General features: G+C 44.7%; 1 protein-coding gene across 6 annotated transcripts in view; it reads left to right on the top strand.

Annotated features, from left to right (window-relative positions):
• The window catches only part of LOC135524552 (transcriptional repressor p66-alpha-like), a 51,393-nt gene that overhangs the window by 18,121 nt on the left and 9,640 nt on the right, over positions 1 to 23,632 (top strand). For 5 of the 6 annotated variants that reach the window (XM_064952186.1, XM_064952184.1, XM_064952185.1 and 2 more), the window contains exons 2-5: positions 16,846 to 17,159; positions 19,504 to 19,633; positions 19,766 to 19,897; positions 22,576 to 22,650. In XM_064952186.1, coding sequence (XP_064808258.1) covers positions 16,852 to 17,159; positions 19,504 to 19,633; positions 19,766 to 19,897; positions 22,576 to 22,650 — 645 coding nt within the window. In that variant the 5' untranslated portion in view covers positions 16,846 to 16,851. The remainder of the gene's footprint in view (positions 1 to 16,845; positions 17,160 to 19,503; positions 19,634 to 19,765; positions 19,898 to 22,575; positions 22,651 to 23,632) is intronic. The other variant, XM_064952182.1, reaches the window with a different exon arrangement.

Raw genomic sequence — 23,632 nt, 5'->3', positions numbered from 1 at the left:
ACCACCCAGTCAGCTTGCTCCCTCTCTCTCTCTGTTTAGTACCCATGTACTCAGTTTGGTGAAACCAGATTAAGCAATGCTTTTTTTTTTTGCACTATCAGATATTCCAAAAACAGCACTGGGTTCAGTGGGTTGACTTTCCCTCCAGTTTCTTTCAAAATTCATTCAGTAATTTGGACATGTCCTTCTCAACCTAAATGTGACCTCAAATGAATAATCAAACAGAAATGAATTGTGCGTTAATCAAATCTAGAACAATATATATTTTGAATCAACATATCACAGGGAAGAGAAACTAATTGCATGAGATGAGAAGGAGATTCATGGCTTTGTGTGCAGCCCATTTTATTTGGCAATATTATACTGTTGTTCCCCCCCTCACTGGATCCAATAGAGCCTGTATTCAAAAGCATCCGTGTGCTTTAATTGCCATGTCCAGTCCTTAGGGAAGATCATTACATCCAACATATCAGATAGTAGATGCTAGATACCTGAGGAAATAGAGTATTACGATTGATCCATTTCCCTAAAGGACTGCCCATGAAATTAGAATGAGCTCATTGGAGAGTCAAACCAGGTAATATGTTCTCTATGCCCTATCTTGCCTAGTGTAGTATGGCCATTGTTTCTAGCAAGAATCGCTGAACATGGAATAATTCACTTAAATTCTAATGGTAAATTGGTAAGAAGTCATCAACAGTACAGGTCTGCAATCAAAGCATGAAAGTGAAAAATGGCTGGTGTGTGTGCAGCTTCATTCTGCTAGCGATCAGGGTGGAAATTGGACGATGCAATAAAAAGCCACACCAATGTTGGTGTGTTTAATATTAATCTGAATGGACACGTGATCAGACTGCTGGGTGGCCTGTTGCTCCTCTGGCTGTCTCTCTCTCTCGCTCTCCCTGGCTAGATCTGCCCCAGGCCTTGTTTTCTAACAGAGACCTTAGAGACCTCACCATAATTTCTAGGGAACACAAACCAATAATCTCTCTCCACTCGCTATCTCTTTGGAAATTTTGCATGCAACTCTTATCAATGGATGGTAATGAATCTTGTAGGGATGGGCATTGTACTGATAGTGCAGTTAATTTGATGCTGAGAGCTCTAACGTTATGTACGTTTGCTGGTATCACTATGCAAATGCATGGGTATATATGCAATGGTGCAATAAATTAGTGCCCTTAACCATTGTCATTATGAGACCTGATTGTTTGGATTTAGAATGTGTAGTTTAGACTGTTTTTATCAAGACTAATTAAAGCATTAATTTTCTGTCTCTTAAGTTACCATCACCTTCGCAAACAGGTAGCACTTTATAACGTGTTATGTGCTGAGTATCAACACAGTGACATTGGTTCTCACCCCACTCCCAAATGTGGTGTACAAACTTGAATGGAGGATTGAGATGTGATGGTGTTTAGCTTGCCTGAAATTCATAATTTAGTCAGATCTGTCAGTTCCTTTATTTAACATTACCCTTACAGGTGTTGATTAAATTGTAAGTCTCCCAAATTCCACTATGTTCCTGACTGACACTGGAGTTTCCAGATATTGCCTAATGCCACTCATTGATTCTGTACTGAACAAAAATATAAACGCAACGATTTGACTGAGTTACAGTTCATATAAGGAAATCAGTCATTTGAAATAAATACATTTGGCCCTAATCTATGGATTTCACATGACTGGGCAGGGGCGCAACCATGGGTGGGCCTGGGAGGGCATAGGCCCACTCACTTGGGAGCCAGGCCCAGCCAATCAGAATGAGTTCTCCCCACAAAAGGGCTTTATTACAGACAGAAATACTGCTCAGTTTCATCAGCTGTCTGGGTGGCTGGTCTCAGACTATCCCGCAAGTGGAGGTCCTGGGCTGGCGTGGTTGCAGTTGTGAGGCCGGTTGAACGTACTGCCAAATTCTCTATCACATTGGAGGTGCCTTATGGTAGATAAATTAACATTCAATTATCTGGTAAGAGCTCTGGTGGACATTCCTGGAGTTAACATGCCAATTGTGTGACAAAACTGCACATTTTAGTGGACTTTCATTGTCCCCAGCACAAGGTGCATCTGTGTAATAATCATGCTGTTTAATCAGCTTCTTGATTTGCCATGCCTGTCAGGTGGATGGATTATCTTGGCAAAGGAGAAATGCTCACTAACAGGGATGTAAATAAATGTGTGCACAAAATGAGAGAAATATGCTTTTTGTGTGTATGAAATGTCTGTGTTTTTTATTTCAGCTCATGGGACCAACACTTTACATGTTGCATTTATATTTTTGTTCTCTATAGATCCATAGTTGGTCCTCTGCCTAGAGCAAGATAATGATCTCCCCTCAATTTCAAAGTAAACATATTTTTTAGTCTGTTGTCCTGGCCAAGTTTTGAAAGAAATCCTGAACTCATATTTTCATGATGAAATGCTTTTAATGTTCTTGAATAGAGGTAGGTCACTGACTGAAAGCAATGCTTACACAGTAACACTCTGTTGTTTGACACCCGAGTGCTATAGTGAAAAGCACAAATAAATGTAATTATCAATCTGTCCTTGTATGGGCTCTAAGCTCTCTTTCATCATTCCACTCCTGCAATCACCTGCTTCCAAAACGCTCTCGGCCCATATCAGTGCAGATGACAGGCTGAAAGACTTATGCAAAGTTATTTCCCAGTCATTCACTCTCGTATCGCTTTGAATGGCAGTGAATGTATAGACTTCTACTTTCCTTTTAGTACATGTGTTTTAGCTGTACTCTACTGCTTTTTCTCTGCTATCTGATTTATTTTCCTGTCATCCCAGGGGTTGTCTAATGCAAAATCTCCTGATTTTCTCACAGATAGACATTGCTTGGTGAAAAGCAAGTGAGCTTCAATGGGGTGGTAGGTAGGCTGAGTGTGAAGTAACAGTTGAGGAAGGACACATATTGTGCGTCTCCATCTTGATCGCACACACGCTGATGTTCTATTTGGTGTCCTCCCTTTGTTGCTTAGAAGCAGGGCCTACAGCATAGTGGATGTTGCATCTTCATGATGCCATCCATCTCCTATGAGACGGCTCTAGCCACGCGCCATGGAGACGGACCGTGATGCACGCCTGAGCTACAAACAAGAATAGCTCCCTTGTAGATGACTCCACTGGATGTCATCAGCAGCGAGGACATTGAGGTGGCCATGATTCCTATGATTGAGGCGGCCAAGGCTCCTATGATTATCATGTAGACCGACACCAAGAGCAGTTCATACGTGCTTGCAATGTGAGCTTGAGGCAGTATAATTGTTTGAAACCTGAACGTTTTGCTTCACTACAAATAATGAGGCAAGTCTTACCTTGCTTCATACTACACTGTATCGTGCCCCTCAGGTCCTGCGGACATTTTAGGCCCTGATGTCCCTGGTTGCATTCAGGGAGCGCATTCAGTGACCACAAGTCCCATCCAGAGTCACTGTGTGTTAATGTGTGAGCTCAAATTTTATTTGTCACATACTTCGTAAACAGCCGGTGTAGACGAACAGTGAAATGCTTACTTATTAAGGGTCCTTTTCCAACAATGCAGAGTTGAAGATAAAATAGAAATAGTGACATGAGGAAAAAACACAGTGAATAACAATAATGAGTAAAAATTGCATGGCTATATACAGGGAGTACCAGTACTGAGTTGTTGTGCAGGGTTACGAGGATACACAGTACATATACAGTGCATTCGTAAAGTATGTTGTTTTTTTCCCCCTCTAATCCACAAACACTAACCCATAATGACAAAGTAAATCAGATTTTTCAAAATGTTTGCAAATTTATAAAAACATAAATTAAAAATGAAATCACATTTACATAAGTATTCAGATCCTGTGAGCTCCGGTGCATCCTATTTCCATTGATCATTCTTGATGTTTCTACAACTTGGTTTGGAGTCCACCTGTGGTAAATTAAATTGATTGGACATGGTTTGGAAAGGCACACATCTGTCTATATAAGGTCCCATATTAGACAGTGCATGTCAGAGCAAAAATCAAGCCATGAGGTCAAAGGAATTGTCTGAGATCCAAGACAGAATTGTGTGAAGGCACAGATCAGAATTGAAGGTCCCCAACAAACAGTGGCCTCCATTCTTAAATGGAAGAAGTTTGGAACCACCAAGACTCTTCACTTCCTGACATCCCGATAGGCTGCCTCATCGTCGTTGTTGATCAGGCCTACCACCGTCATGTCGTTAACAAAGTTGATGGTGTTGGAGTCTTGCGCAGCCATCAAATCGTGGGTGAACGGGGAGAACAGGAAGGGACTAAGTTTACAACCTTTGAGTGTACCCCTTTTTTACATTTACATTTACATTACATTTAAGTCATTTGGCAGACGCTCTTATCCAGAGCGACTTACAAATTGGTGAATTCACCTTATGACATCCAGTGGAACAGCCACTTTACAATAGTGCATCTAAATCATTTAAGGGGGGGTGAGAAGGATTACTTTATCCTATCCTAGGTATTCCTTAAAGAGGTGGGGTTTCAGGTGTCTCCGGAAGGTGGTGATTGACTCCGCTGTCCTGGCGTCGTGAGGGAGTTTGTTCCACCATTGGGGGCCAGAGCAGCGAACAGTTTTGACTGGGCTGAGCGGGAACTGTACTTCCTCAGTGGTAGGGGGCGAGCAGGCCAGAGGTGGATGAACGCAGTGCCCTTGTTTGGGTGTAGGGCCTGATCAGAGCCTGGAGGTACTGCGGTGCCGTTCCCCTCACAGCTCCGTAGGCAAGCACCATGGTCTTGTAGCGGATGCGAGCTTCAACTGGAAGCCAGTGGAGAGAGCGGAGGAGCGGGGTGACGTGAGAGAACTTGGGAAGGTTGAACACCAGACGGGCTGCGGCGTTCTGGATGAGTTGTAGGGGTTTAATGGCACAGGCAGGGAGCCCAGCCAACAGCGAGTTGCAGTAATCCAGACGGGAGATGACAAGTGCCTGGATTAGGACCTGCGCCGCTTCCTGTGTGAGGCAGGGTCGTACTCTGCGGATGTTGTAGAGCATGAACCTACAGGAACGGGCCACCGCCTTGATGTTAGTTGAGAACGACAGGGTGTTGTCCAGGATCACGCCAAGGTTCTTAGCGCTCTGGGAGGAGGACACAATGGAGTTGTCATCCGTGATGGCGAGATCATGGAACGGGCAGTCCTTCCCCAGGAGGAAGAGCAGCTCCGTCTTGCCGAGGTTCAGCTTGAGGTGGTGATCCGTCATCCACACTGATATGTCTGCCAGACATGAAAGAGATGCGATTCGCCACCTGGTCATCAGAAGGGGGAAAGGAGAAGATTAATTGTGTGTCGTCTGCATAGCAATGATAGGAGAGACCATGTGAGGTTATGACAGAGCCAAGTGACTTGGTGTATAGCGAGAATAGGAGAGGGCCTAGAACAGAGCCCTGGGGGACACCAGTGGTGAGAGCGCGTGGCGAGGAGACAGATTCTCGCCACGCCACCTGGTAGGAGCGACCTGTCAGGTAGGACGCAATCCAAGCGTGGGCCGCGCCGGAGATGCCCAACTCGGAGAGGGTGGAGAGGAGGATCTGATGGTTCACAGTGTCGAAGGCAGCCGATAGGTCTAGAAGGATGAGAGCAGAGGAGAGAGAGTTAGCTTTAGCAGTGCGGAGCGCCTCCGTGATACAGAGAAGAGCAGTCTCAGTTGAATGACTAGTCTTGAAACCTGACTGATTTGGATCAAGAAGGTCATTCTGAGAGAGATAGCGGGAGAGCTGGCCAAGGACGGCACGTTCAAGAGTTTTGGAGAGAAAAGAAAGAAGGGATACTGGTCTGTAGTTGTTGACATCGGAGGGATCGAGTGTAGGTTTTTTCAGAAGGGGTGCAACTCTCGCTCTCTTGAAGACTGAAGGGACGTAGCCAGCGGTCAGGGATGAGTTGATGAGCGAGGTGAGGTAAGGGAGAAGGTCTCCGGAAATGGTCTGGAGAAGAGAGGAGGGGATAGGGTCAAGTGGACAGGTTGTTGGGCGGCCGGCCGTCACAAGAAGCGAGATTTCATCTGGAGAGAGAGGGGAGAAAGAGGTCAGAGCACAGGGTAGGGCAGTGTGAGCAGAACCAGCGGTGTCGTTTGACTTAGCAAACAAGGATCGGATGTCGTCGACCTTCTTTTCAAAATGGTTGACGAAGTCATCTGCAGAGAGGGAGGAGGGGGGGAGGGGGAGGAGGATTCAGGAGGGAGGAGAAGGTGGCAAAGAGCTTCCTAGGGTTAGAGGCAGATGCTTGGAAGTTAGTGGTAGAAAGTGGCTTTAGCAGCAGAGACAGAGGAGGAAAATGTAGAGAGGAGGGAGTGAAAGGATGCCAGGTCCGCAGGGAGGCGAGTTTTCCTCCATTTCCGCTCTGCTGCCCGGAGCCCTGTTCTGTGAGCTCGCAATGAGTCGTCGAGCCACGGAGCGGGAGGGGAGGACCGAGCCGGCCTGGAGGATAGGGGACATAGAGAGTCAAAGGATGCAGAAAGGGAAGAGAGGAGGGTTGAGGAGGCAGAATCAGGAGATAGGTTGGAGAAGGTTTGAGCAGAGGGAAGAGATGATAGGATGGAAGAGGAGAGAGTAGCGGGGGAGAGAGAGCGAAGGTTGGGACGGCGCGATACCATCCGAGTAGGGGCAGTGTGGGAAGTGTTGGATGAGAGCGAGAGGGAAAAGGATACAAGGTAGTGGTCGGAGACTTGGAGGGGAGTTGCAATGAGGTTAGTGGAAGAACAGCATCTAGTAAAGATGAGGTCGAGCGTATTGCCTGCCTTGTGAGTAGGGGGGGAAGGTGAGAGGGTGAGGTCAGGAGAGGAGAGGAGTGGAAAGAAGGAGGCAGAGAGGAATGAGTCAAAGGTAGACGTGGGGAGGTTAAAGTCGCCCAGGACTGTGAGAGGTGAGCCGTCCTCAGGAAAGGAGCTTATCAAGGCATCAAGCTCATTGATGAACTCTCCGAGGGAACCTGGAGGGCGATAAATGATAAGGATGTTAAGCTTGAAAGGGCTGGTAACTGTGACAGCATGGAATTCAAAGGAGGCGATAGACAGATGGGTAAGGGGAGAAAGAGAGAATGACCACTTGGGAGAGATGAGGATCCCGGTGCCACCACCCCGCTGACCAGAAGCTCTCGGGGTGTGCGAGAACACGTGGGCGGACGAAGAGAGCGCAGTAGGAGTAGCAGTGTTATCTGTGGTGATCCATGTTTCCGTCAGTGCCAAGAAGTCGAGGGACTGGAGGGAGGCATAGGCTGAGATGAACTCTGCCTTGTTGGCCGCAGATCGGCAGTTCCAGAGGCTACCGGAGACCTGGAACTCCACGTGGGTCGTGCGCGCTGGGACCACCAGATTAGGGTGGCCGCGGCCACGCGGTGTGGAGCGTTTGTATGGTCTGTGCAGAGAGGAGAGAACAGGGATAGATAGACACATAGTTGACAGGCTACAGAAGAGGCTACGCTAATGCAAAGGAGATTGGAATGACAAGTGGACTACACGTCTCGAATGTTCAGAAAGTTAAGCTTACGTAGCAAGAATCTTATTGACTAAAATGATTGAAATGATACAGTACTGCTGGAGTAGGCTAGCTGGCAGTGGCTGCGTTGTTGACTTTGTAGGCTAGCTGGCAATGGCTGCGTTGTTGACACTACACTAATCAAGTCGTTCCGTCGAGTGTAATAGTTTCTACAGTGCTGCTATTCGGGGGCTAGCGTGGCAGATTTGTTGTTGCCTACCCATGCCCCTGGGGGCGACCAGTCAGGAAATCCAGGATCCAGTTGCAGAGGGAGGTGTTTAGTCCCAGGGTCCTGAGCCTGGTGACGAGCTTGGCAGGGACTATGGTGTTGAATGCTTTGCTGTAGTCAGTGAACCACATTCTTAGATGTGTACATTTTTCCTGTTGGGAAAGGGCTTTGTGGAATGCAATCAAGATTCCGTCATCTGTGGATCGGTTGGGCCGTTATGCGAATTGGAGTGAGCTCAGGGTGTCTGAGATGATTGGTTTGATGTGAGCCATGACTAAGTCATTCAATGCATTTCATGGCTATAGATGTGAGTGCTTTTGTCAATAGTCATCAAGACAGGTTACCTAGGTGTTCATGGGCAAGGGGATTATGGGCTGCTTGAAACAAGTTTGTATTACAGACTGGGTCAGGGATAGGTTGGAAATGTCAGTGAAGACACTTGTAAACTTGTTAGCGCATCCTGGTATTCCGTCTGGCCCCGCCGGCTTGCGAATGATAGCCTGTTTAAAGGTCTTACTTCGGCTACGGAGCGTGAGAGCACACAGTCATACAGAACAGCTGGTGCGCTCATGCATGGTTGTTGTTTCCCTCGACACTAGCATAAAGGCATTTAACTTGTCTGGTATGCTCACATTGCTGGGCAGCTCACGGCTGAGTTTAGCTTTGTAATCCGTGAGAGTTTGCAAGCCCTGCCACATCCGTCAGCGCCTGCGTAGCAGGGTTTGATCTTAGTTCTGTATTGACGCTTTGCCTGTTTGATTGCTCGTGGGAGGTCGTAGAGGGATTTCTTAAGCATCCGGATCGTGAAGAGCTGTGTGCTCTGTGGTTTATGAATGCTCCACCCCCTTCAGATGGATGCCCTTTGTACCCATCAATGAGCACAAACAGGGCACATCTGTCCTTGTAATGTTGTAGAGCTCAGTCCCTCTCCTCTTAGCTCAAGTGTTTCACCTGCCATTTTATAAACCGGGTGCAATGCTCCCAGCTCCACCTACATTTTGCATTTATGTTTTGATTGAAATGTGATCTGCAATAGGCAGTGGATGTTGCTTTGAGTGTCTTTTTGCCCCTCCCACCTTGAAAATAGCCACATTTTTGTGAGCTCTGAGCAGATGTGGAGGATGACAGTGAAGGGATGTTCAGGACCAGTAAATCTCAGTGGCAATATAGTCACTGAGTGGGAGAGAAATGCTGAGTTGGACATTTTCATCAGCCTGGCCAAGTTGTTCTTGTCATGTTAGAGAATTTTGGTGTTTGAGTTCCTATTTTGTCAGAGGACCATTGAATGCTGTTTACTTTAGCCTAAGCATCAGTGCTAGGAGTGGCTGGGATTGGTATCCTGGCGTGCATGTATGTGCGGCTATCAATTACTCAAAAGTCCAAGCACCTGTCTGACCTCTAAAATATTTGTATCTTCTTTTGTTCTCATGTGTGCCTCAAACAAGTCAAGTGGGAATTGAACCCCAGTCCCAAACAGTGTTGGAGGATTTCAGACTGATCCACTCAACTCATTTACAGTTCCAATAAACTGGCAATCAAGTGGTTTTTGACAACAAACTCACTTGTGACAAAGTGAACTGCACACACTTGACAAGCCCTAGCTGAATGTGTGGACCTTCTGAATAGTTAACAGTCATCAAAGCAAATGACTTGAGACATGTCTATCCTTAACCTTGACATGGAGCACTTGACTGGTGAATGTGTTTTTTTGTGCTAGTGTCAAGATGACATGATAATAGCCCTGTTGCAGAAAGTAGGCTGAGTGTTTAGGCCGGCCTTGTACACTCTTCAAGGTACACCAGAGTGTGATCTGTTTTGATGTGAGCCATACCAGTGATAATTTCAAGCATGTAAAGCCCTGATTCTAATGTGCCAGCACATTCATAGGGCACAGTTTCTGACTCGAATTGAACATGGTCAAGATTCTGGTCTCCAGATGTGAAAGAGTAAACAAGGTTCAGAGCACTGGTGAATGTTTTATTCTACAGCAGGGATGGGCAACATGAGGGGCTGCAGTGGCTCACAGGTCTGCGTACCCACATCCAAACCTACACATCAGCTTTTCCATTAGAAAAATGTGGCACAGGACATTTGACCGGCAGCATTTTAATTTACTGGACATTTGAGAAATTTACCGGACCCATATGCATTGGGTGTGTGTAGGGCGTCCATCCACGGTGTTCAGAATGACAGAAATCACATTTAGAACATGCAACGAGGTGCGTCCTTACCGAATTCCGTTTTGCGTTTGAAGATGTAGGGATAAATGTCCACATTTTACTTTTCCTCAGCCAACAAGACAAGTAATGAACAGCAAAACCACTACTCTGTCAATCTACTATCCCTATAGAAGAAAAGTGTACCAATTATATTGGTGAGCTTGTCGTTCTGTGCTAGAAAGGAACGGCCTATTCCAAACAGACTCTGGGACAGTTGTGGAATGATAGATCCCAAATTCATACAACCGGTAGGCAGGCCTACGCTACATCAATTTTTTTTATATAAATAGTGCCTTGCGAAAGTATTCGGCCCCCTTGAACTTTGCGACCTTTTGACACATTTCAGGCTTCAAACATAAAGATATAAAACTGTATTTTTTTGTGAAGAATCAACAACAAGTGGGACACAATCATGAAGTGGAATGATATTTATTGGATATTTCAAACTTTTTTAACAAATCAAAAACTGAAAAATTGGGCGTGCAAAATTATTCAGCCCCTTTACTTTCAGTGCAGCAAACTCTCTCCAGAAGTTCAGTGAGGATCTCTGAATGATCCAATGTTGACCTAAATGACTAATGATGATAAATACAATCCACCTGTGTGTAATCAAGTCTCCGTACAAATGCACCTGCACTGTGATAGTCTCAGAGGTCCGTTAAAAGCGCAGAGAGCATCATGAAGAACAAGGAACACACCAGGCAGGTCCGATATACTGTTGTGAAGAAGTTTAAAGCCGGATTTGGATACAAAAAGATTTCCCAAGCTTTAAACATCCCAAGGAGCACTGTGCAAGCGATAATATTGAAATGGAAGGAGTATCAGACCACTGCAAATCTACCAAGACCTGGCCGTCCCTCTAAACTTTCAGCTCATACAAGGAGAAGACTGATCAGAGATGCAGCCAAGAGGCCCATGATCACTCTGGATGAACTGCAGAGATCTACAGCTGAGGTGGGAGACTGTCCATAGGACAACAATCAGTTGTATATTGCACAAATCTGGCCTTTATGGAAGAGTGGCAAGAAGAAAGCCATTTCTTAAAGATATCCATAAAAAGTGTTGTTTAAAGTTTGCCACAAGCCACCTGGGAGACACATCAAACATGTGGAAGAAGGTGCTCTGGTCAGATGAAACCAAAATTGAACTTTTTGGCAACAATGCAAAACGTTATGTTTGGCGTAAAAGCAACACAGCTCATCACTCTGAACACAACATCCCCACTGTCAAACATGGTGGTGGCAGCATCATGGTTTGGGCCTGCTTTTCTTCAGCAGGGACCGGGAAGATGGTTAAAATTGATGGGAAGATGGATGGAGCCAAATACAGGACCATTCTGGAAGAGAACCTGATGGGGTCTGCAAAAGACCTGAGACTGGGACGGAGATTTGTCTTCCAACAAGACAATGATCCAAAACATAAAGCAAAATCTACAATGGAATGGTTCAAAAATAAACATATCCAGGTGTTAGAATGGCCAAGTCAAAGTCCAGACCTGAATCCAATCGAGAATCTGTGGAAAGAACTGAAAACTGCTGTTCACAAATGCTCTCCATCCAACCTCACTGAGCTTGAGCTGTTTTGCAAGGAGGAATGGGAAAAATTTCAGTCTCTCGATGTGCAAAACTGATAGAGACATACCCCAAGCGACTTACAGCTGGAATCGCAGCAAAAGGTGGCGCTACAAAGTATTAACTTAAGGAGGCTGAATAATTTTGCACACCCAATTTTTCAGTTTTTGATTTGTTAAAAAAGTTTGAAATATCCAATAAATGTCGTTCCACTTCATGATTGTGTCCCACTTGTTGTTGATTCTTCACAAAAAAATAGTTTTATGTCTTTATGCTTTGAAGCCTGAAATGTGGCAAAAGGTCGCAAAGTTGAAGGGGGCCGAATACTTTCGCAAGGCACTGTATATATATTTTTTGAAACGAGGCTGATGCAACAGATCAGAACGTTTTAGCTTAATATTGATTAACTATTATTTCTCCACATTATAAGCACAGCAATTCGCACAAGGCAGAAGGCTACGTGCGTGAATGTTCGTTCCATAATGCTGTTAGTGGAAAAACACTTGTCAGACTCGCACCGCACATGGGAGAGGTTTTTTGACAGAGATGAAAATATCCGTGGACGTCTAAAGATGCAACAACCTAGCATGGGTTGCTAATATGATAAGGATTGTGCCTTTTGGCTACTGGACAATTCTAAAAATTGAGGGAAATAGGCTGCTGGTTTCAATGGCATATGGTTGTCTTTAAAAAATTGCTTTTACGGTTGGTCGTATTTTGGCTAGGCTACTTTGAAGCGAGGCAAAGACCTCAAGATATGTAGTAAAATGTTCAGGTTTCAAACAATTTAAATATGTTTTCAAAATGCGTACTGCCTCCAGCTCATTGCAAAGTGGTGTGTGACGCACTGAAGCCTGCCTACCGTTATAAACACTGGAATGGGAAGTGCACTTCAGTTGCCAGTTGAGAAATAAAGATAGCCATCCTTAAAAAAGAGCTACTATCAAAACCATTTTTAATATTAGATTGTATTTAGAATTGTTGGGCAATGATTGGGCTTATAAAACATATTACCTCAACTACCTCGTACCCTTGCACATTGACTCAGTACCGGTAGTCCTTGTAAATAGCCTCATTATTTTGTGTTACTATTGATTTATTTTTTTGTGCAAATTTGATATGTATTTTTTCCTGCTTTTTAACTCTGTTGTTGGGAAAGGGCTCGTAAGTAACCATATAATGGTACACCTGTTGTTTTCGCCGAATGTGACAAATACGATTTGATTTAAAAGCACGTTTCACTCCAGCAGCAACAGACGCTGCAGCAGCAGCTTTCATGTTGTCTGACAGATTTTTCGCATAAGCTAGGGTCTGTATCTGTATGCTGTGCACGGGTGATAAATAAGAATAATAACGACTAACGAAAATACACACGCACCAATTGAATTCCACTAAATTCTGCAAATTAACCCATACACCGATAAGCATAACCGGTCAAATGTATTTACATTGACTATTTTCATCAATGAATAGGCAAAAAAAGCATAATTTTTGCAATTGGATATTTTTTTCTTCCAGACAATTGGCCTGTGCCAATTTTATTTATCAGCTTTAATTTTTTATTTTTGGCAAAAGCTGGTTATTACTGGCTAATGGAAACACTGCTACACATGCAGTCAGAGCCAGTCTTTTGGGGGCTCTAAGTAGTGTTGTCACGATACCAGAATTTTGACTTCGATACCAGGTTTAGTATCACAATAATCGATACCATCACGATACTTGATACAAAAATGGTACCGAAACAATATCACTGAAAAAAAAGGCAATGGCAATCATTTATTTGTGTGGGAAATCTCTATAGATGTACTGTAGCCTAGGCCTATCCACAGTACTGCACTGTTGGAGCTACCAACACAAGCATTTTGCTACACCTGCAATAATGTCTGCTAAATATGTGTATGTGACCAATAAGATTTGATTTAAATCCATATTCAATAGGAGTCTGTGCATGCATTAAGTTATTGAGCTTGTTTTGGCTGATTACAAACAATCTGTTTCCCTTCCATTTGGGACTTATTTTCTTGTAGTGATCAAAAACATTTGCATAGAAGTAGCTGCTTTTATAAAAATGTTTGCTGTCTCTTTAACCAGTAATGACATGAACAGAGCATAGGCAATAGATACTCTTTTGGAGAGATGTGAGAGAGACCGAGTAAGTGAATGAATAAAGTTTTTAGTGGCACTCATCTTTAAAATCAGTATATTTTGTGTTTATGGTTTGCATATTATCACAAAGTACTAGGGTAGTCAATTGATGTTAGCTTTCACTGTCAGCTAGCATAGCAAGGAAAGTTGAGCTACAAAGCTGGATGTTACCGGTATCTTCTTGCATTGTAAAGTGTTCTAGCCTGTATGGACATTGTTTTGCGAACAGTTTCAACATTTCTACATGCTATGTCACATTATTCAAGTTTGTTAACTTCTGTGCAAAACATTTTAGCGTTGCCCCTCTTGACAGCGGAGTGTCATTTCTTTAGTGTTATAGTTAATTTCCTGCAATTCTACTCATTTTGCCATGGGCCGTAGGGAACATTTTGCATTTTTAAAGCAAGTTGGCTACAATTCTACACATTTTGCCATGGGGTGGATATAATTAAATATAATAATTGTATAACTCATTTCCTGCAAGTCTACACATGTTGGAATAGGGTGGAGAGAAATGGTTTTTAATGATATGAGTGAGAGTGTTTAACCAAATCAATGGGGACTCCCCCCCCCCCGGGGTTGGTAATTCGACCATGATCACAAGTTTAGATTAAACATGTTTAGCTGATATGGGCTAAATGAGTGACTGTCAATGACTGATGTAAAAAGAAAGACTACTGATGCACAATAACATTTCAAAATTGCACCTTGTGTATTCTACTATTCTAACTCTCAACATTAAGTTGAGACCCCAACTAAGTTGGTGCTGTTCTGTTTTTCTGAATGAGTCCGTTTTGCTTCGGTGCGATGATCATTGGCAATCAGTGTTTTAAATGGTTGGATCTACACCAAAATAAAGTTACAATTTCAGTTTCAATTCGACTTTATAGGCTACGTGGATTCCTATTGATGGTGATCGATTCGGTGATATAGATTTTTTTTTGTCCTTCAGTTGTCTGTGTAAAAGTTTCAGTGGCCTTTTCGCTGGCAGACATTTGTGTTTTGGAATCCAGGCGACGCTGTCTCCCTCCCTCCCCAGTTGCAGGCGGCTGTGGCCTCTCCCGCTGCCAGTTGGTTTCTCCAGGGATTAAAACCACAGACCGGTTTAAACCAGTTCTCAGGGAAGTGCTTCATGTCTCCCATGGAATCTTGGGAAGGGTCATGTGGAGCTCTGCTCTGATGTCACAGTGGATGAAAAAGACCTTGAGTCAGCAGCTTTCTTTATCTGATGGGAGAAGTGTGTACTAGAGGTCGACTGATTATGATTTTTCAACGCCGATACCGATTATTGGAGGACCAAAAAAGCCGATACCGATTTAATCAGCCGATTTTGTTTTATTTTTTTAATGTATTTGTAATCATGACAATTACAACAATACTGAATGAACACTTATTTGAACTTAATATAATACATCAATAAAATCAATTTAGCCTCAAGTAAATAATTGAAACATGTTCAATTTGGTTTAAATAATGCAAAAACAAAGTGTTGGAGAAGAAAGTAAAAGTGCAATATGTGCTATGTAAGAAAGCTAACGTTTCAGTTCCTTGCTCAGAACATGAGAACATATGAAAGCTGGTGGTTCCTTTTAACATGAGTCTTCAATGTTCCCAGGTAAGAAGTTTTTAGGTTGTAGTTATTATAGGAATTATAGGACTATTTCCCTCTGAACCATTTGTATTTAATTAACCGTTGACTATTGGATGTTCTTATAGGCACTTTAGTATTGCCAGTGTAACAGTATAGCTTCCGTCCCTCTCCTCACTGGGCTCGAACCAGCAACACAACGACAACAGCCACCACATTGAAGCAGCGTTACCCATGCAGAGCAAGGGAAACAACCACCCCAAGGCTCAGAGCCAGTAGCGCGTGCTAACTAGCCAGCCACTTCACTTCGGTTACACCAGCCTCATCTCGGGAGTTGATAGGCTTGAAGTCATAAACAGCGCAATGCTTGACGCACAACGAAGAGCTGCTGGCAAAACGCACGAGAGTGCTGTTTGAATGAATGTTCACGCGCCTGCTTCTGCCTACCACCGCTCAGTCAGATACTTAGATGCTTGTATGCTCAGTCAGATTATATGCAACGCAGGACACGCTAGATAATATCTAGTAATATCATCAACCATGTGTAGTTAACTAGTGATTATGATTGATTGTTTTTTATAAGATAAGTTTAATGCTAGCTAGCAACTTACCTTGGCTTACTGCATTTGCGTAACATGCAGTCTCCATGCAACGAGAGAGAGGCAGGTCGTTATTGCGTTGGACTAGTTAACTGTAAGGTTGCAAGATTGGATCCCCCGAGCCGACAAGGTGAAAATCTGTCGTTCTGCCCCTTAACGAGGCAGTTAACCCACCATCATTGAAAATAAGAATGTGTTCTTAACTGACTTGCGTAGTTAAATAAAGATTAAATAAAGGTGTAAAAAAATAAAATAATTGGAAAATCGGTGCCCAAAAATTCCGATTGTTATGAAAACTTGAAATCGGCCCTAATTCATCGGCCATTACGATTAATCGGTCAACCTCTAGTGTGTACACAGGTATACAGTGGCTGCCCCAATGATTGTTTAGAACCTCTATAAGGGGAGAGATGAGACAATTCTATTAAAAGTCAGACCGTTTGAAAGGAGATAAGAATAGGTTTCCCTGTACCTCAACTCTAGTCCAGAACGCACACACTTTCAAGGTCACACTTTTGATTCTTGTTTCAATTCATAACCTGCGTTTGTGTGTGAGATATTTGCATGTCTGTTTGAGTGATGCTTTATCTATGGTGTTGTGCGATGTAATAGTTGTGGGTGAAGCTGGTGTTTGAGCTGAGTGGGTCTCCCTTCTACATCCTCTATTATGCTAATGAGGGGGGAATTGGGTCAGCATCTGGGGAACAGGCACTCAGAGACTGTGTTGCAGTCAGGTCAGTCAGACAGAGCCACCCCCCCAGTACAGCTGGAGGAATTAATACCCAGCCTGCTACCACAGTCCACACTCCACTGATATGGTGCCCTGATGGGCATTTAGGTTTGATTTGTGCTGTTTTCATTGTTTATATTGCACGACCACACTCCTTATCAGCCAGTGTTGAACTTTCAACTCATTTTGAGGCGGTGCGTCATTACTAAAACTATGCTGTCCACAGACACTGACCTGTGTGTTTATCCATATCTCTAACCCCCGTCTCTCTTTATCCCAGGCAGTGATGTCGGAGGAGGCGGTGCGTCAGACGCGCAGCCGGAAGCGGGCCCTGGAGAGGGATGTGGTTGCCCCTGGCAGCCCTGGATGGGAGCTGGCCAGTAAGAAGGTAAAGCTGGAGAACTGTGACCTGCTACCTGCAGCAGATGGACCTATAGCTCTAGTGGCTGTGGGTGGAGGAGGAGATGTGGTGAAGACTGAGCAGACAGCCAAGGTGGGCAGCATGAGCATCCTGAAGACCGGTGAGGTTAAGGCTACCATCAAAGTGGAGGTGCAGACCGGGGACAGGCCTGTAGATATGACCACATCCAAGAGGTGAAACAAACTGATCATACACACACACTGCGGTAGCCTACACTCTATCTAGCTGTAAATTTGAACCAGTCCTAACTGAACTGTGGTACCCTCAGACACTCTCTTTTTGTTAATAGTATTACCGTCACACTCTGGATTTACATTTCATTTTCGAATGTTGGTCTAAATTGTTATTTTTCCCATCTGGCCTGTGGTGCATGTTTACAATATGATGGATTGTGTCTGAGTCTGTACAGGGTCTATTTAGGTGATTAGATTATTCTACTGCTTTGTTTTGACTGGAAAGGGACATTTGCTTGACAACTACTGTGTGTGTGTTTGAACTACTGTCTGCACTAGCTAGTGAGTGGGCTTCTCACACAGGAAGTGCATGTCTGTACTCCCTCGGTTCAGGGTGGCCTGCCCCCATTTTGAAAAGTTTGAGGCTCCGGCTGACTGCCTCCATTTTCTCCAGCACCTGAACTCTGCCTCACTTCACACAAAATGAAGGTCACAAACTGTCACAAACTGGTTGCAGCTGGCCGTTGCCATGGTTTCCACATTGGAGATTGGAAGGAGCAGTTGGGGGAAGGAGGGGCTGTTGTTGGGTGGGTGTGTCACATGACCAGGGCAGGGAAATGCCTGATGTCACGCGTTCTCTTCACTCTGTAGAGTGATTAATATACACTAGAGGTGAGGGCAGTAGTGAGAAAGGAAGCTAGCCTCCAAGGAAGGACCTTTTATGTACTGCAGAAGTTTTCCCTTGTCACCTTTGCATCACCCTAAGCCTTTACTGCTAAAGTTTCAATGTTTTTTTTATTGAACCTGTAGTGTTTGCACTGTAGAGGAGATCTAGAATTTTGATCCAACTGTTTTCATAAACAGGGTGCGAAGGCTAGAATAAGCATTGCATTCCACTCTCATTTGAATTATAAATATATTTTTTAAAAACACTATTTTGGCCAGATAGACCTTATTAGACTAGCTAGAGAGAACTGTTGATGACGTTTCTGTCCAGTTTCACGAGTAGTGGTTTGAAGGAATGCACTTTTTCTACCTGATACTTTGCTCCCACAAGTTTACTAATTCAGTGGAAGTCAATACTGCAGAGTGTTTCAGAGAAGCAGTAGCTAGTAGAAACAGAAGCAGTGAGGTTCTGGATCTTATGTAACCAGGTACATGGCTTTTGTTTATGCTTGTCTAATCAGCTTTCAGGGTGGAGGAGATCGCCTTGTCACCACAGATAATAACCCTCACTTTGCCCATTGCCAGGGCTAAGAGTTTCTCCTGGTTAGGTCACTGTGTGTGTGTCTGACTCCCTATCCATCAGTTTACTCTTTGCACAACGTGGGCCATTGCTTTACATGGCCCCTGAGTAACCAGCTGTGGATGGTGTGACTGAATCATTGCTACTGTATTTCCCTCTGCCTCCCCTCTAAACTGAACCAGGCATCAGCCCTGTTACCACAGTAGGGATCTGGGATGTTTTGCACCAGCCAGGGAGACTGTGCCCTTGTTGAGTGCCCTACCTTCTGCACCGTAGACACACGGTCAGTAAATGAGTGAGTGAGAGTGTATACAATAGGCTGGGTCCTAGCCACGTTCCCCTCTCCCCTCTCGCTTTCCCCTCCAATGTCTTCCGTAGGCCTCTGCTCTGCGACTCTGGTGTCAGCAGTTGGGAGGGGTGGGTCCCTGACATACCGGGCCTCAGGCACAGCTACTGTCCCTACCAAGAGTCACCAACTCCACCCACAGGGTACGAGCGGGACGCCTGCTGTGTCGGGGGGGGGGGGCGAGCATTCCATCTCCGTCGGCCTCTCTGTCACAGGCTCCACACTACATACCGCTGCTCCCCTTTGTCCTCCTCAGGCTGGAGGAAACAACAGCTAGCTACAGCCATGGAGGAAGCAATGAGGCCAGATGTAATCTCGGAGGTTGGGCCTACAACTTGGTCATAAACTCACTACTTTTGGCCCAAGTTTCTGACACTACCATACCAGTGAAAAGATATGAAGAGGAAGGCTCTTATTCAGACCGGGCTGTGAACAGAGCTCCCACTCCAGTATGATGGGTCTATGAATCTCAGATTGACTTTGGTGTCCCAACATTATCCACTCACTCGTAGATCACTGAAAAGTTATCATTTACCGCCCTCTACTGGACGAATGCTGATTCTGTCTGTTTGTATACTGGCCATTGTGGCCATCATTTGTAATATGATTAATGAGTGTTGTATGATCACGCACAAATGAATTTGCGTGAGGAAAGGGGGTTTGGCTTTCCATATCATCTTTGCTTTCAATGTCTTATTTTTTCCTACTAGTAAAGTCGAGTTTAGTTATTTCGTTTTTGTTTTTCTCTCCAGTGACGTAAAGAAAGAGAGGCAGCCCCTGTCACCAAACAATGATGTCATAGTGCTGTCAGACAACGAGCTGTCCATCCCCATTGTGAACGGCCTGAACTACTACAGAAAGACAGACACTGACCTGCTCAGGGTACGAACACACACGCACACAGAGAACGACTCTTCTCTTTGTGCTACTCCCAATGCGTCTTCATCCATCATGGATGCAAATCAATTCTAATGTAATTGTGTGTATGATCCCCTGCTGTCTTCCCTTGTGTAGAAGAGCAGCCCAGATGAGAGGGAGCGTATCATCAAACAGTTGAAGGAGGAGCTGAGACTCCAGGAGGCCAAGCTGGTGCTGCTGAAGAAACTACGACACAGCCAGATCCAGAAGGAAAGCACTCTACAGAAGGTATCTAAACAAACACACACACGTACACACACATACAGTGCATTCAGAAAGTATTCAGACCCCTGTACCTTTTCAAAATGTTCTTACGTTATAGCCTTATTCTAAAATGAATTACATTTATTTTTTCCCTCATCAATCTACACACAATACCGCATAATGACAAAGCCAGAATTGGTTTTTAGAAATTTTTGCAAATGTATTAAAAAATATATTTGAAAAAAATAATACCTTATTTATATTAGTATTCAGACGCTTTGCTATAAGACTCGTAATTGAGCTTGTTTCCATTGGTCATCCTTGAGATGTTTTTACAACTTGATTGGAGTCCACCTGTAGTAAATTCAATTGCTTGGACATGATTTGTAAAGGCACACACCTGATTCCAAGAACACAGGATGAGATGTTACTATTCGTTGTGCAAGCACTTCCAAGAGTTAATAAACAGTGAACGTGGTGAAATTTGGGGAGCGCATCGTCAGTAGTGTACCTTTGGTTCCTAGGGTGTTTCGGCCTTTCACACTATACACCCTCCCCAAAGGCGGCCAGCGACAGGGTGATCAATCCTACGCTTGCGTCCCATTCCCAATTAGTCATAGGAGTTGCCTTGTTGTTGATAGCCAACATCCCATGGGACTATGCATGGCAGGGCGTCCTCCTCCCTGAGTCAAGCATTGTTGACCGCATACCTCCTGGCCCTCTCACTTCGGGGCCCAGCTGGGGTCTTTCCTCTTCATCCAGAGCCACTGACTGCTGCCTTCTGCCGCCTCTGATACAGCTTTGATTGCCGAACGCTGGCTCTGGCCCTTAATTCCCAGGTCTCTAAGCAGTCTGGTTGTAGATGTTGCCACAAAACCTCTGCAGCCCACCTCCACTGGTCGGACTTCTGTGTTCCAGCCATGATGCCGTGCTTCGGCAGCTAGATCAGCATAGCGCAGATGTTTTCGCTCATAAGCCTCATCTACTGAGTTTTCCCAGGGTACTGTGAGCTCAATGATGAAGACCTTATTGAGTGAACGGGACCAGAGCACCATGTCAGGTCTTAGTGTGGTGGTTGCGATCTCCGGAGGAAACACAAGTTGCCGGCCAATGTCAGCTAGCATTTTCCAGTCGCGGGCCAAGCGCAGCTGGTCTCGCTCTAATGGTGTAGAGCCGCTCTTCGGTGGTTTAACCCCTTCGCGGACAAAGTTTGTCCGTAAGGAGTGTGATGCTGCTGTGGGTGGTAGGGAGTTGGTGGCAGCTCGCTTGTCCTCCAGGGCGGACGCAAGGTTTTTAAGGACTTGGTTGTGACGCCAAGTGTAGCGTCCTTGGGTGAGGCTTGTTTTACACCCTGTGAGAATGTGCCTGAGGTTGGCCTAATGTGCCTAAGGTCCCACAGTTCACAGTGCATGTCAGAGCAAAAACCAAGCCATGAGGTTGAAGGAATTGTCCGTAGAGCTCCGAGACAGGATTGTGTTGAGGCACAGATCTGGGGAAGGGTACCAAAAAAGTTCTACAGCATCGAAGGTCCCCAAAAACACAGTGGCCTCCATCATTCTTAAATGGAAGAAGTTTGGAACCACCATATTCTTCCTAACAGGCCGCCCGGCCAAACAGATCAATTGGGGGAGAAGGGCTTTGGCCAGGGAGGTGACCAAGAACCTGATGGGCACTCTGACAGAGCTCCAGAGTTCCTTTGTGGAGATGGGAGAACCTTCTAGAAGGACAACCATTTCTGCAGCACTCCACCAATCAGGCATTTTATGGTGACCAGACCCAAGCCACTTCTGAGTAAAAGGCAAATGACAGCCCTCTTGGAGTTTGCAAAAAGGCACCTAAAGACTAAAGACAAAATACTCTGGTCTGATGAAACCAAGATTGAACTCTTTGGCCTGAATGCCAAGCGTCACGTATGGAGAAAACCTGGCACCATCCCTACGGTGAAGCATGGTGGTGTCAGCATCATGCTGTGGGGATGTTTTTCAGTGGCAGGGGCTGGGAGACTAGTCAGGATCGAGACAAAAATGAAGGGAGCAAAGTACAAAGATTCTTGATGACAACCTGCTCAGGACCTCAGACTGGGGGCAAGGTTCACCTTCCAACAGGACAACGACCCTAAGCACACAGCCAAGACAACGCAGGAGTGACTTCGGGACAAGTCTCTGAATGTCCTTGAGTGGCCCAGCCAGAGCGCGGACTTGAACCCGATGAAACATCTCTGGAGAGACCTGAAGATAGCTGTGCAGCAACGCTCCCCATCCATCCTGACAATGCTTGAGAGGATCTGCAGAGAAGAATGGGAGAAATTCCCCAAATACAGGTGTGCCAAGCTTGTGTGTCATACCCAAGAAGACTCTAGGCTGTAATTGCTGCCAAAAGTGTTTCAACAAAGTACTGAGTAAAGGGTCTGGATACTTATGTAAATATTATATTTCAGTTTGTTTTATTTTTGAAATGTGCAAAAGTGTCTAAAAACCTGTTTTCACTTTGTCATTATGGGGTATTGTGTGTAGATTTATGAGGGGAGAAAAACTATTTAATCCATTTTAAAATTAGGCTGTAACGTAACAAAAAGTGGAAAAGGTTAAGGGGTCTGAATACTTTCCAAATGCACTATGCACGCGCACACAGACGCACAAAGCTTGCCATCGATTGTCTGGTCTCACTCACTCTCTCTCTCTCTCTCTCCCTCTGTTCTCCAGCCAACCTCTGGCTCTGTGGCTACTCCTCCACCTCTGGTCAGAGGCAGCATCGCATCAGGCAAAGGACCACTACAGGTACAGACAGCTACTGCTCACCGCTACTATACAAGTCATTACATTACTGCTATTATCAGAATCACCTTTAAAAAAAATGTTTTATACATATACCCAGAATTTGCCTTAATGTGGTGCTGCCAGCAATAGACAATATACAAACAGAATAAAGACACGAGTCTACTTGGACATCATACACAATATCCACCTCAATGGACATTTACCCTGCCCCCACCCAATTGACATTTATCATGCTGAATAGCCACCACTAGTCAGACCACTGCTCCCCCTGTCCCCCTCCTGGACTTCCTACCGATCCCCCCTCCCACTTCTCCCCCTATAGATATTCCCACCCCCCTCAACTGACATTTTCACTGCCCCCACCCCAATGGTAATTTATCATGTTGGTTGTAAATATGTATGTTATTATTAATTTTACTTTTTCATTCACTTCCCTTTGACCTGCACTGTTGGAGCTTGAAGCTTAAGATTTTCATTCACATCTGCAACCCTGTTCGTGTGACTAATAAACTCTCTCTCTACACATAACTCTGGAGTATAGGCTGATTACAGTCGGAATATACAATTTACAGAGGGGATATATCTATCTATAAACTGTGTGGTTCGAGCTTGAATGCTGATTGGCTGGAAGCCATCGTATATCAGACAGTATACCACGGGTATGACAAGACATGTATTTTTACTGCCCTAATTACATTGGTAACCAGTTTACAATAGCAATAAGACATCACGGGGGTTTGTTGTATATGGCCAATATTCCACGGCTAAGGGTTGTGCATAAGAACAGCCCTTAGGCATGGCATATTGGCCATATACCACACTCCCTCATGCCTTATTGCTTTAATAAGCAAAGGGAGGGATGTACAGCACATTCACACTCCTTGTGATTGTATATCAGTGTATCCATTCAACCACTAAGCACATTCAAGCTCTCTGTACTAGCTTGTTATCAGTGTGTCTGTTCAACCGAGCTGTCAGAAGT

The sequence above is a fragment of the Oncorhynchus masou genome, chromosome 31, assembly GCF_036934945.1.
Source record: "Oncorhynchus masou masou isolate Uvic2021 chromosome 31, UVic_Omas_1.1, whole genome shotgun sequence".
Classification (NCBI taxonomy): Eukaryota; Metazoa; Chordata; class Actinopteri; order Salmoniformes; family Salmonidae; genus Oncorhynchus; species Oncorhynchus masou.
The sequence above is the reverse complement of the archived record's forward strand: the minus strand, read 5'-3'. Positions and strand labels throughout refer to the sequence as shown.